At 38.6% G+C, this 13,889-nt stretch overlaps 1 protein-coding gene across 3 annotated transcripts in view; it reads right to left on the bottom strand.

Moving 5' to 3' along the window:
- CCHR2.PART1H1orf159 (chromosome chr2.part1 C1orf159 homolog) overlaps positions 1–13,889 on the bottom strand; it is a 603,467-nt gene that overhangs the window by 338,378 nt on the left and 251,200 nt on the right. For 2 of the 3 annotated variants that reach the window (XM_044063076.1, XM_044063077.1), the window contains one exon: positions 13,188–13,262. The exons of the other annotated variant lie outside the window; for it this stretch is intronic. In XM_044063076.1, the coding sequence (XP_043919011.1) occupies positions 13,188–13,262 (75 nt within the window). The remainder of the gene's footprint in view (positions 1–13,187; positions 13,263–13,889) is intronic. 3 annotated transcript variants of the gene reach the window in all.

Here is a 13,889-nt window from a genome sequence, read left to right as displayed (position 1 = left end):
TCGTCCTAATGGACTTCATCAGATAAATCAATTAATCTAGATTCATCTTTTATACACAGTTAAAAACTTTTAAACCAATCCATTTAATGAATACAAATTCAAATCTACAAATCAAACCTTCACACTGTTTAATAATTTATTATGCTCTCCTTTTTTAGTGACATAGGATGTCATTAAATTTATTATAAATTATATAAACTATTTAAAATTAATTCTTCATAATAAATATTCATATTAATATATTTAAAAATGTTAAAATTGTATTAAAATTTATATGGTTATTTAAAAAACAGGTTTAAATCCACAATATGTAGTGTTTTGTGTAGACATTAGTGCCATCTACTGCCAAAAGCATGTAATTGCACTCTTTGATTTTATACCTTAGCAGATCTCATTCTAAGAAGGGGCAAAATTGATATATACTCATTTAACCCAGGTGACTTATTTGCTTCCAAAGTCACCTGCCACCATAATTCCCTATAAGCTATTATTTCTTCCCAGAGGCCTCCTCTAATGTCCCAACTCACTTGATCTAAGACAAAGAACTGAAATTTTGATCCTACACGTCTTTGAATGCCTAAATATGGCATTTGTTTCTTTCTCTTTCCTAACGTCATACATGTGTTCATATATACGTCTCTTTAATGTTCTTTCAGTCTTTCCCACGTAAAATGATGGACAATGCATACATACTGCCAAATACACGAGCCCCCTGGATTCATAGTTATAGTATCCATTACTATTTACCCATTTTTCTCTGCTTTCTATAAATATTTTTTCTTTGTTAATTAGGTACTCACATTGTCTACATTTTCCTCATTTATAGGTTCCAATTTTTGTTCTAGCTCCTTTTACCTTTTTTGTACTATTATTTTTTTCTAAAAATCCTTTAGTACTCGTGGTATTTTTAATACAACTCTAGGTGAATGCTCAGGTAACCCATCCAGGTCCGTTAGTGCCCTAAATCTTTCCCATTCTCTTTGAAACACGGTCCTAATATTTTTATTTAATAAATTATATTCAAGTATAAGTGATTGCTGGAAATTTTCTTCATTCCTTTCACAATTATTACTCTTTTCATTCTCTTTACCCAAAATCGGTCCAAACCTGTCATTTCTTCCTCTTTCTACCTCCTCCCTTAGGGAATATCCGGTTGAGTTTGTTAAAAACCTATCTAAAAACATTTTTTCCAGCAAATCACATTCCTTTCCAAATTTATCATCACTACTTGTCATTCTGGACCCTCAATTGTCCTTTTACTAAGTTTTTTTTAGTGTATAATGGGTGGGCACTGTTGTAATGCAAAAAGGAATTTACGTACGTTGGCTTTCTATAAACACTTGTTTCAAAAATATTATTTTCTAACGTTATTTCCACATCTAGGTACTGAATGATTTTGTCTGAATAATTAAATGTAAATTTTAAAAATCCTGTGGTCTCTCCTATATATTTAATGAATTCATTTAATTTATCAAGACCCTCTATCCAAAAAATGATGATGTCATCAAGAAACCTCTTGTATAAAAGTCCAGAATTTAACATATATTGAATTCAAAAGGTATTTTTCCTCCCAATTGGCTAGGACCAGGTTGGCAAAGGTAGGCGCACAGGCTGCTCCCATTGCTACTCCTTGTAGCTGTCGAAAAAATTCCCCATTAAAAGTAAGGAAATTATTTTTTAACTCTAAATCCATTAAGCCTGTGCACACTACCTTTTCTTCATGTGTCAACCTTTTATCAGCGAAAATTTCATCCTCAAACATCAAAATGCCTGCCTCATAGGGAATAGATCCAAACAAATCAATAATATCTATAGTTACTAAAATTAAATCTTCATGATATAAACCTTGATTCAAACACCTCAAAAGATCCCATGAGTCTTTCAAAATTGCTTCCTTCTCGACCCACACGTTTGGCCTTTACATCCACATATTCGGCTAATGAATTAGTTTTGGATTCACCCGCTGAGACAATGGATCTCAGGGGTGGATCCAAACTGTTTTTGTGGATTTTCGGAATGCCAAATATCACGAGTATCTTTGGCTTCTCTACTTTCAAAAATGTTAAGTTTTGACATCAATGAGGTTTTCATTCATCATATCCTCCAGAATGTTATCTATTTTCTGATAGGCCGTATAAATCTCATTCCTAGAGACCACACTGTAACCTCATCTCTTAATATTTAGTTCATCTTTCCTTCATATACAATTACATCCATCACAACAATACCCCCACCCTTATCGGGTTTCATCACCCTAATATCTTTATTGGTTTTTAACTCTTCTAATTTATAATACTCATTAGGGTAAAGATTGTGATAGGAATTGTTATATTTCATATTTTTCTCTATTTTCCTAATTTCATTTTCCATTATATTTTCAAAATTCTTTAACTGCATATGAATAGGGGGATTAAACACAGATTTCTTTATTAATTGTCTATCATACATTCCTTTACCTTTCATATTAATATTTGTATCCATACCTTCTTTGTGAAATAACAATTCTAGGTTCATTTTCCTAAGAAAAAGTTTCATATCAATAAGTGTTAGAGTAGAATTACCCTTTGTGAATGGTATAAACTTGAAGCCTTTTTCAAGTAACTTAAAATGCTGAAATTCCAACTCTAACCTACTGAAATTGTAAATAGCAAACCCATCAAGGGTATGCTTACTTCCATTCACTTCTATATTATTAACCAGTGCAATTTCTTGCCCTATTTCATTTGGCTTAGGGGTCATTCTAACTTGTATCTCCGTATGCAAATTTCCATTCTTTTCTATAATGCTACTAGTTGCAATTTCAGGTATAATTCCCTTTGGGCTGGGGTTCATATTTACATATGTCTCCCCCTTCCCCTTCTCCCCCCCTGCTTTTGAAAATTTTCATTCCTTCTTTTTTCCGGCCATTTCTCTCTCCCAGGCTCTTCAAGGAGAGGGAAATCTAATTCATATCTTGTCAACCCACGCATAGGCTTCTTCCTTTTCATTATATTTTCCCCCATCCTTTATGTTACCAAAGCTGTTATAATAGTATTTGTTCCTGTAAGTATTGGGTTTGGGGTAACTAGTCTGATTCTCATAATCCTAAACATCCCTCTTTAATTTGTCCATCTTTCTATTTACTAAAATTTTACATTTTTCATCAACATCCTCCTTTAATTTGTAATATTTCTGTCTTTCTGTTCCTATTTCAAAAATTAAGTCATCTCTAATCAAAACATCGAGAGCATCAATCTGTGTTTGAAGGCTTTCTAAATTTCTATCATTTTCTTTAATAATCGATCTGACAATGTCTAAACCACATTTGTTAAACACCACTATTAGTTCTTTGTGAAACAAAGAACCAATTTGTACATTATTGGGATATTTCCAAGTCCTCAGTCCTTTCGGTACAATATCCCTTTTTAAACATTCAGTTAAGTATGCATTTTCTATCACAATTGTTTTATATTTGTGCATTAATCTATACATATTGTCCATCTTCTTGCTATAAGAGTCTGTTTACACCACACTGAGGTATATTTTCATTAAAATTAAAGTAATATTGCTTTTTTAGCCAGTCATTCATCTCAATTGGTTGGCTTTGGTTAACAGTACCTGTAAGTAAACGCCTTTGCTGCACTTGACTTTTGCCAAATGAGTCAAATCACACTTTGTCTAGTTCTTCACAAAAAAATCGCTGGAGTGTCAGCAGGATTAAACCTGCTACCATTCGGTTCCTCTCCATCTCCGTTCGCTTTTTCAGCGCCATACATATCTCTCTTTCGTTTACTTCTTTGACCCAAATAAGCGTTGTTTTCCTGTACACCATCCATATTGCACATCTCTTTAACTTCCTTGTTCACTAAGGTCTTACACAAGGGCGTCAGCAAATCAATAAGCTCAGTTAGTTGTCCAATGAGCTTTCTCGACTGGCCACTGTCACTTGTTCCTCCAGTTTTCGCCTCGGTCTCCACCTCCATCTATCGCAAATGTACAAAAAACCAAGAAATAGCAAACTCAAATCGACTAAACTCCACAACTGAAGAAAGCGGAGAACACAGAAGGCAAAACCACCTCAGAGTTTATTGCTATTAAAATCAAAAACACGTAGCACGAACACTTTGAAATAAATCCTGTTGGTACCAAACATGAACGCCTTCCCAATACAAGCATTTTCGTCCTAATGGACTTCATCAGATAAATCAATTAATCTAGATTCATCTTTTATACAGTTAAAAACTTCTCAACCAATCCATTTAATGAATACAAATTCAAATCTACAAATCAAACCTTCAAACTGTTTAATAATTTATTATGCTCTCCTTTTTTAGTGACATAGGATGTCATTAAATTTATTATAAATTATATAAACTATTTAAAATTAATTCTTCATAATATTCATACTAATATATTTAAATATGTTAAAATTGTATTAAAATTTATATGGTTATTTAAAAAACAGGTTTAAATCCACAATATGTAGTGTTTTGTGTAGACATTAGTGCCATCTACTGCCAAAAGCATGTAATTGCACTCTTTGATTTTATACCTTAGCAGATCTCATCCTAAGAAGGGGCAAAATTGATATATACTCATTTGGTCCTACTGGTCCTAGCCAATTGGGAGGAAAAATACCTTTTGAATTCAATATATGTTAAATTCTGGACGTTATACAAGAAGTTTCTTGATGACATCATAATTTTTTGGATAGGGGGTCTTGATAAATTAAATGAATTCATTAAATATATAGGAGAGACCACAGGATTTTTAAAATTTACATTTAATTATTCAGACAAAATCATTCAGTACCTAGATGTGGAAATAACGTTAGAAAATAATATTTTTGAAACGTGTTTATAGAAAGCCAACGTACGTAAATTCCTTTTTGCATTACAACAGTGCCCACCCATTATACACTAAAAAAAACTTAGTAAAAGGACAATTTGTAAGAGGGTCCAGAATGACAAGTAGTGATGATAAATTTTGAAAGGAATGTGATTTGCTGGAAAAAATGTTTTTAGATAGGGAATATCCGGTTGAGTTTGCTGGAAAAAAATGTTTTTAGATAGGGAATATCCGGTTGAGTTTGTTAAAAACCTAAGGGAGGAGGTAGAAAGAGGAAGAAATGACAGGTTTGGACCGATTTTGGGTAAAGAGAATGAAAAGAGTAATAATTGTGAAAGGAATGAAGAAAATTTCCAGCAATCACTTATACTTGAATATAATTTATTAAATAAAAATATTAGGACCGTGTTTCAAAGAGAATGGGAAAGATTTAGGGCACTAACGGACCTGGATGGGTTACCTGAACATTCACCTAGAGTTGTATTTAAAAACACCACGAGTATAATAGGATTTTTAGAAAAAAATAATTATAGTACAAAAAAGGTAAAAGGAGCTAGAACAAAAATTGGAACCTATAAATGAGGAAAATGTAGACAATGCGAGTACCTAATTAACAAAGAAAAAATATTTATAGAAAGCAGGGAAAAATGGGTAAATAGTAATGGATACTATAACTGTGAATCCAGGGGGATCGTGTATTTGGCAGTATGTATGCAATGTCCATCATTTTACGTGGGAAAGACTGAAAGAACATTAAAGAGACGTATATATGAGCACATGTATGACATTAGGAAAGAGAAAGAAACAAATGCCATATTTAGGCATTCAAAGACATGTGCAGGATCAAAATTTCAGTTCTTTGTCTTAGATCAAGTGAGTTGGGACATTAGAGGAGGCCTCTGGGAAGAAATAATAGCTTATAGGGAATTATGGTGGCAGGTGACTTTGGAAGCAAATAAGTCACCTGGGTTAAATGAGTATATATCAATTTTGCCCCTTCTTAGAATGAGATCTGCTAAGGTATAAAATCAAAGAGTGCAATTACATGCTTTTGGCAGTAGATGGCACTAATGTCTACACAAAACACTACATATTGTGGATTTAAACCTGTTTTTTAAATAACCATATAAATTTTAACAATACAATTTTAACATATTTAAATATATTAATATGAATATTTATTATGAAGAATTTTAAATAGTTTATATAATTTATAATAAATTTAATGACATCCTATGTCACTAAAAAAGGAGAGCATAATAAATTATTAAACAGTTTGAAGGTTTGATTTGTAGATTTGAATTTGTATTCATTAAATGGATTGGTTGAGAAGTTTTTAACTGTGTATAAAAGATGAATCTAGATTAATTGATTTATCTGATGAAGTCCATTAGGACGAAAACGCTTGTATTGGGAAGGCGTTCATGTTTGGTACCAACAGGATTTATTTCAAAGTGTTCGTGCTACGTGTTTTTGGTTTTAATAGCAATAAACTCTGAGGTGGTTTTGCTTACGGTGTTCTCCGCTTTCTTCAGTTGTGGAGTTTGTTTGCTATAGCTAACAAACACCAGAAGACAAGGAGTTGAGCTTGAGTTGGTGGTAGCTCAAGTGGATAGGAAAAATCCCATGGAAGAGAAGTTCCCTAATGCCCTGGCCAAATTTCCCCTAGTAGCATAAATACCACCTTGGTTTCCCCGCAAAAGAGGCTACTAGCCTAACAGGACTAACCTACCCAGTCAAAGGATAAAGAAAAAAATAAATATTTTTCTAACCACCTCCAATATTAACTTTTAGCATTTTCTACATACCCATAACTTTTCCGAATTATACAATTCTACAGTATTTTAAACATCTTGTAGTGTATGAAGAGCAGTGATTACTTAACAAAAAAAAAAAAAAACACTGCTCTGTGATACTGTAGTGTGAGACATGACTAACAGCACTTTCAAAGGAGTGCAATTATTGTTGCATACTCCCTAAGCACTGTTGCAATCCGGTATAAGGGAAGGGAAGTTCCTTCAGTCCCCAATTCTCCTATGTTCACTGAAGTTTACAGATGTTAGTCTGCAAGTAACTTATTTAAAATTAGGGCAGCATTTAAAAACTATTCCCGACTTCTTCCTTACTTGCAATCTCTGCGACAGCACTCGCTAAATGCTTTACTGGCTTTCAAAGCCATTAAAACACATCCTTTTTTCTTTTGTAACAGATAGTAGTACATGGAATAGATAAAACACTCCATGCACTAGCCGATCATAAGTGTTCATAGTTTCATAGTATAGTACTAGGCTATCTGCCCTAGGGCATTTATAAGCCTAGCCAAAGTGTATGTGGCTTTCGCCACCCCATGTAATGATACAAAAGTGTACAATTTAAATTAAATTTAGTTTACTGTGCCTCTATCTAGCAATGACACAGAGATGACCCCCAGGGTAAACCTATGATCACCCATCCATTCGTCCAGATTTCTCTTGAAGAGAGTCAGTGAGGGGCTCTGCCTAACATGGACAGGTATCCTGTTCCAGAGTGCGGGAAGCCTCTGGGTTATGAATCTGTCCCTCCAGCATGTCCTATTCATATTTGTGCTGAGGTTTAGATCTTTAGCTCTCGTGACTCTGATGGATTTGGATTTTTTGAGGTGGAGCATGTCCATTAATTCTGAATTGGACATGGCCTTGTACGCAAGGCACAGATCACCTCTGAGCAGGCGGTATGCTACTGAATAGAGCTGGAGCTTTTTCAGTCTGGCAGCATATGACATATGCTGGAGACCCTTGATCCTCTTGGTAAGGTACTTTTGGGGTCTCTCCAGCTGCTGCAGGTGCCGGGTGAGGTACATACCAAATGGGGCATTGTACTCTATCATAGGCCTGATAAGGGAGGAATATAAGGGTGCAATGACATCCTTTGATCTGGATGTGAATCCCTTCATAAGGTGGGCAAGGTAGAAGGCCTTTCTAACCACTTTGGCGACATGGGTGTCAAATGAGAGGTCACTGTCAACTTGGGTCCCCAGGTCTCGGATGACTTTTTCCGTACTTAATGGATTACCACCTATGCGGTAATTTGTGGGTACTTTGTTTTTTCCAAAGTGGATGACTATACATTTTTTGGCATTTAGTTTAAGGCCATGACTCTGGCACCAGTCGTCTGTTTCTGTGAGGCCCTTCTGGAGGATGCATGTGTCAGCTGGTGTGTTGATTATGGCGCCTATTTGTAGTAGTCTGCAAACTGTCAGCCACAACCCCCCTATGTTCGCCTGCACATCTAAGAAATAAATGCCGAACAAGAGGGGTCCCAAGACAGAGCCCTGTGGGACTCAACTTGTGACTGGCTTAAGAGTCTGACATAGCTCCAGCTATTCTGACTTTGTGGGTTCTGTCCTTTAGCCAGTTTGCAACCCATCTTGCGACAAACGGGTTTACATTTAAGCTGTTGAGCTTGTCTATGATGCCTGAGTAGGGTATTGTGTCGAAGGTTTTTGCCAGATCCAGGTAGGCTGTATGAACTGCTTTGCCTTAATCGATGGCTCTAGTGACCGTTTCAAAAAAGTCCACCAAGTTTAAAAGACAGGATCTGCCTTTTACAAAGCCAAACTGGGTAGAGTCAATTGTCTGTAGGTCCCAGATGTCTGTTTATGAGTTCCATAATGATCCTTTCCATAGCTTTGCAGACCAGGCTGGTCAAGCTTATGGGGTTTCCAGGGTCTGTAGAGGTGCCACCTTTGTGGAGTGGGACCACTGTAGCTGTACGCCAGTGTTCAGGGACGTATCCTGTAGCAAGGCTAAGATTAAACAGCGTTATGTGCGGGTTTAGCTCCTCTAGGAGTTCACGTAGCACGCAACCCGGGACAGTCAGGTCCCATGGATGCTGTATTTTTAGCTTTTGCTGAGGGCAGCTCTCACATGGGCATCTGAGATTTCAGGGAGGTTGCATTCAGCTGAGATATTTATTGGAGAGGGAGGGGAGAAATTTGCACTGAACCTGTCTGCCAGTATGTTGGCAATATCTGTGGGTTCAGTGTATTTTTTGCAGTTATGAACTAACTCTGCGCATATCTGAGGGTTTCCGCCCAGGTTTCTAACATGACTGAAGGCCTTGTGATTATCTTTAGTGTCCTTAGCGATTTTTCTCTTGAAGTTGGCCTTTGATGATTTTATTAGCGAACGTAGTTTTTTGCTAGTGCTGATCAGGGATGCCTTCCCTTTACGGGATTTTGCTCTGTCTTGCAGTAGCTTCCTTCTCTTGTTATAAAGTTTGTTTATGGCTGGGGTCCACCAGATAGGATGCTTGCCTTTGGTGGAAAGGGTCTTGGTTTATTTGGGATTGCATGATCCATGCATTCTTGGAGATGCCCGTAGAAAGCATTTGTGAAGGATTCAGCAGTGTGGGATGTGGTTTCCACTGGCCCAGGGGGCTTGAAGGATAGCATTTCAGTCCTAAGGAGTGTAAAGTCGGCTTTTGAGAAGTTTCTCACTGTGGTCTTTTGTGTTGGGGGTGGAGGTGGGATATGAATATCTAGGGTTATTAGTTTATGGTCTGATCTCACTAGTGAGGGTTATACTTCCGGTGTTGAGCATTTTGTCCCCAGGTTTGTAATGATCAGGTCAAGTATATTATTTCCCCTTGTGGGGGAGGTGACTAGTTGTTCCATCGCATTTGATTTGATGAATTCCAGGAACCTTTGGGCTAGGGTGTTTGGGCTTGAGTAATGCACCCAGTCTATGTTTGGGTAGTTGAAGTCTCCCAATATGATGGTATTTGGTGAGACATTCATATCCTCCAGTGTCTTCAGTAAGGCTGGAGTTCCTGAGATTGCGAGGATGGTCTGTAGCATGCTACAAGTTGTATAGCAGTTTTGCCTACGGTTAGTTGCACATGGATGGTATCCAATGCTTCGTGCGTTGCCACTAACCTGGAGGTGTGGGTGTCTTTAATGAATATGGACACTCCCCCTCCTTTTGTGGTTCGGCCCAGGTTTTAGGGCCGAAATGCATGATACGAGGTATAACCTGGTAGGGCTGGGGTGCTCTCAGGAGCCTTGAACCAGGTTTCAGTTACTGCACAGACATCAATGCTCTACATACTGAGGAGTGCTTCGAGAGCCTGCATCTTGAGATTTAGACTTCTGGCGTTGAGCAGCATTACCCTTAGTTTTTTTCCTTTATTGTTTTCTAAGGTGGTGGGTTTGTCTTTTGAGCTTTGCCTAAAAAAGGCACTATGGGGGTGGCAAGAGCCTTAGCCAATATCCGGAAGCCCAGTGGTGACAGGTGCAAGCCGTCCCTTGCGAAGCAACGTGGCTTGTCCAGCATGTCATCCAAAGCAGACAGACATTGGATCCCCCTAGAATGACACCAGTAATATTAAAGTTGATCATCTTGTCTTTGTATTGTGGCATCACTCTTGGTGAGGGCAAGATGCTGGTCAGGGTCATACCGGCCTGGGCTACATAATCAGAGAGCTACTCTATGTCTCTTTTCATGTAGTCCAAGGAGGTACGTCTCAGGTCATTCACATCGGCATAGACAATGACGGAGTCACATTTGTACTTGCTTTGGAGTGACCTGAGTGCTTGTGTTATGTGGCGGATCCTAGCTCCCAACAGGCAGCTCACCGTTACCCTCTCTTTGTTCAGCCTGGTAAGTGGGACGTCAGTGCGTGTTTGACTATAGAGTCACCTATTACTAGTGTATCAGGCATGGTGTTTCGCCTTAAGGGCTGCGATTGTTTGGCACACTTGCTTTGTGTACTATGTATTGCTTGTGCAGAGTTTTGAGGTGGTATTTTCTTGGATGTCCGCTTTGGGAGCCTCTGTTGTTTCAGTAAGTTTTTTATTAGAGCCTCCGAGTATGTCTGTGTTACTATGTGTTTGGTTTGCAGTTGCGGTTGGTTTATGTGAGACTGGGTTTGTTGTGTGTGTGTGGTTACCTTCTCCTCCTGTCTGGCCTTGCTAGTCCTGTGTTGAGAGAGTTCAGCCTCCAGTTTGGCTATATAGTTGCATCTCTCACATGTGTTTGTTTGTTGGGAGGAGGAGAGGGTTGTCTGTGTACATGAGACGCTTGTAACATTGTCTCAGGATTCCCAGATTAACCAGCTGAACTGGGGAGGACGCCAGTAATATACCACTCGACATGCCAGAATAGTATAAGGGGGTGATGTGCAACTGGGTCAGAGAGAGGACTTTGAAGGGAAGTGGGTATTAGCACGGGTTATAGGTGGATGTAGTGCTTACGTTAGTTTAAGAGTGCTTCCCTTAAAAGAAAGGTTTTAGGAGCAAGTGCTAGGCTTATGATAAAGCGAATAGACTGATTTTGTTGAAAGTAGAGCTTTAAGGGAAAAATTGAAGTGCAGACTTGGCGGAGCCAGGAATAGTTTAAGCCTGTTTAACCGGTGCTGCGCTATGCGCACAATCTCGCAAAGCCACGCAAACGCGGATTTTAAACAGGGAACTTCAAAAGAGCTGGAAATGGTCCAAAACGACCAATTACTACAAGCTCTTGTTCTGAGGTCACTCCTTCCGGGACAGATAGGCTGCTCAAGGCTCCCCACTCCCACTGGTGAGCAAAGAAACTTCCTTCTATCCAAGTAAGGCAATGGACAGCACAGGAAAAATGTCAGCAATGTAAGAACTTTGTAATATATTAACAGAACACAATGTAGAGGGCAATGATTGGGTCTCTGATCTTGACATGGATACAAAGATTCACCTCTTGAGCTTTGCTCTTGATGTAAATTTCTTGGTATCCATGTCTCGAACAGATGGTCAAGACTACATGAATCTCACTTTTGTAAATCATTACCTATGATTAGAATTGCCTTTTTTTAACAAATTGTATATTATCTCTGTATTTATACTGTTTTACTATTTTATTTACTTTTGTATAAATATTGTAAAACTGTCTATATCCTGTGGAGCTTTTCTCCCTGGACCTCCAATAAAAACTGGCTGTTCCAGACCCAGTAGACTATCCTGGTCTAACTGTAATAGTTTTTTTTTCCTTTTCCAGCTGTAAATGCAGGAAGAAAAGTAACAAAGAAAGATGCTAACATGGGTGTTGGGATGCCAGACAGGTGCACAAAGCATGGCAGGTGTACACAGCAGTTTACTGGTCTGCTTGTCACAGGATCATACGAGGTTACTAGGCTAATGGCCCTACAGCCCTTACAAGACAAACCAAGAGTTTATCCCCAAAAAGAAACCTCAAGCAGCACCCATCACCCCTGTCAATGAGGGACACAGGTAGAATCCCTGGGACAAATTTGTGGTCTCCCATCAGACACAGTTACACTTGAAGGTGGTCAGTGAGGTGCTCTGCTTGGCATGTATGGTACGTCTATTCCAGAGATGGGGCAGCCTCTGGGAGACAAACCTGTCTCTCTAGCAGGCTTTTTTGATGTTGCATATTAGATTTAGGCTTTTCATGCAGGATAATGTGTCAGAAGTTAGACTTCGAGACATGGAGCATCTCCAGTAGGGCATAGTCTGAGATTGCCTTGTAGGCGAGAGACTGATCTCCCCTCAGCAATCTGTATGATACTGAATACAGCGATAGTGATTTGAGCCTGCCCACATAGGAGAGGTGTTGGAGGCCATGGATTCTCTTTGTGAGGTATTTCAGTGGTCTTTCCAGTTGGTGCAAATGTTTGGAAAGGTACATACCGGCATGTTATACTCAATTACTGATCTAATGAGGGAGGAGTATACAGAGGAAATAACCGCCTTTTTCTGGATGCAATCACTTTAACTTATGAGCTGAACCAAGTAAAAGGCTTTTCTGATCACTGCCGCTATATCATAGTCGTATGCGAGGTTATCAGCCAGAGTGCCCAAGTCTCTCTCAAGGTGTGTGCTTAAGGTGGTTGTCATTGATGTGGTAATCAGTAGGGGCAGTGGTTTTGCCGAATAGTATGATAATGCATTGTTTTTTGCATTTAGCTTGAGGCCATGACTTTGGCACCAGTCATTAGTTGCTGTGAGACCTTCTTGCAGTATATTATCATTTGGGAAGTCAATTACAGCACCCAAACTTAGTTATTTCACAAACTTGGTGAGCCTCAGGCCATTTCTGTCTTTCCCTGGACCACTGAGAAGTAGGTCTGCTATCGGAGGTGGCGGTGCCTATTTTGATTTTTAGCATGCTGTCAGTGAGCCAGTTGGCCAGAAAATCCGATAAATCTAACAAACAACATACAACCTATTTCTGCAAGGTCTAACACATAGCACAGCTGTGAAAAGATGTTACAGCACTTTAATGCAGTTAAACAGTATGTGCAAAGTAAACACACACCACAAAACAAGCAAAGCTCACAACATACAATATGGGACCATAAAAATAATGGCAGACAAGTTTATATTGTACCTGACTGAGATATTTGAATGCTGCGCTGCTGGCTTGGGTGCCTGAAGTCTTGAGGCCAAGTGGTGTCAAAGGGGTCTAAGAAATAAAACAGGAACAGGAATTGTGGTTTAGAGAAAAGAACATGTACAAAACAGAGGAAGGGAAATGGTTACAAAGCAAGCCAAGAAAGCGAGAAGAAAAGCTTGTTAAAAAATGCAGGCTGTGTGCTAGAAAGCAAGTTAAAAACAAAGAAAAAAGCAGTTTAGTAAGTCTTACACACAAGTTATTGATATAGTCTCCACCAAAGACTGGAACAGACAGTCAAGAAAAGGTAAACACTTGTACCACACATCCAGCCAAACACAGACCTACTAAAACAGCACTGGCAAAAAATACACAAATACACAAAATCATACTCTTGATGCTCTAAATACAAACCTGCAAAAGCATCAGAGACCTCCAAAGCAGACACCTGAACAACCTGCACCTCCCATCACAAACTAGACAACACATAAAACACAAAATCAGTGTGCCACACAATCACAGCCCTTAAGGTGAAACAACATACTTACACACTGGTAATAGATGACGCGTCTGGCACATTGACGTCCAACTCACTAAGCTTGACAAGCAGAAGGTTACTGTTAGCTGCGTATCGGGAGCCAGAATCCGCCACATAACACAAGCACTCAGGTCACTCCAGAACAATTACAAATATGACTG

Source organism: Protopterus annectens, chromosome 2.part1, assembly GCF_019279795.1.
Source record: "Protopterus annectens isolate FY-2018-M chromosome 2.part1, PAN1.0, whole genome shotgun sequence".
Taxonomy (NCBI): domain Eukaryota; kingdom Metazoa; phylum Chordata; order Ceratodontiformes; family Protopteridae; genus Protopterus; species Protopterus annectens.
Note: the sequence above shows the minus strand (reverse complement) of the source record. Positions and strands in the feature narration are given on the sequence as shown.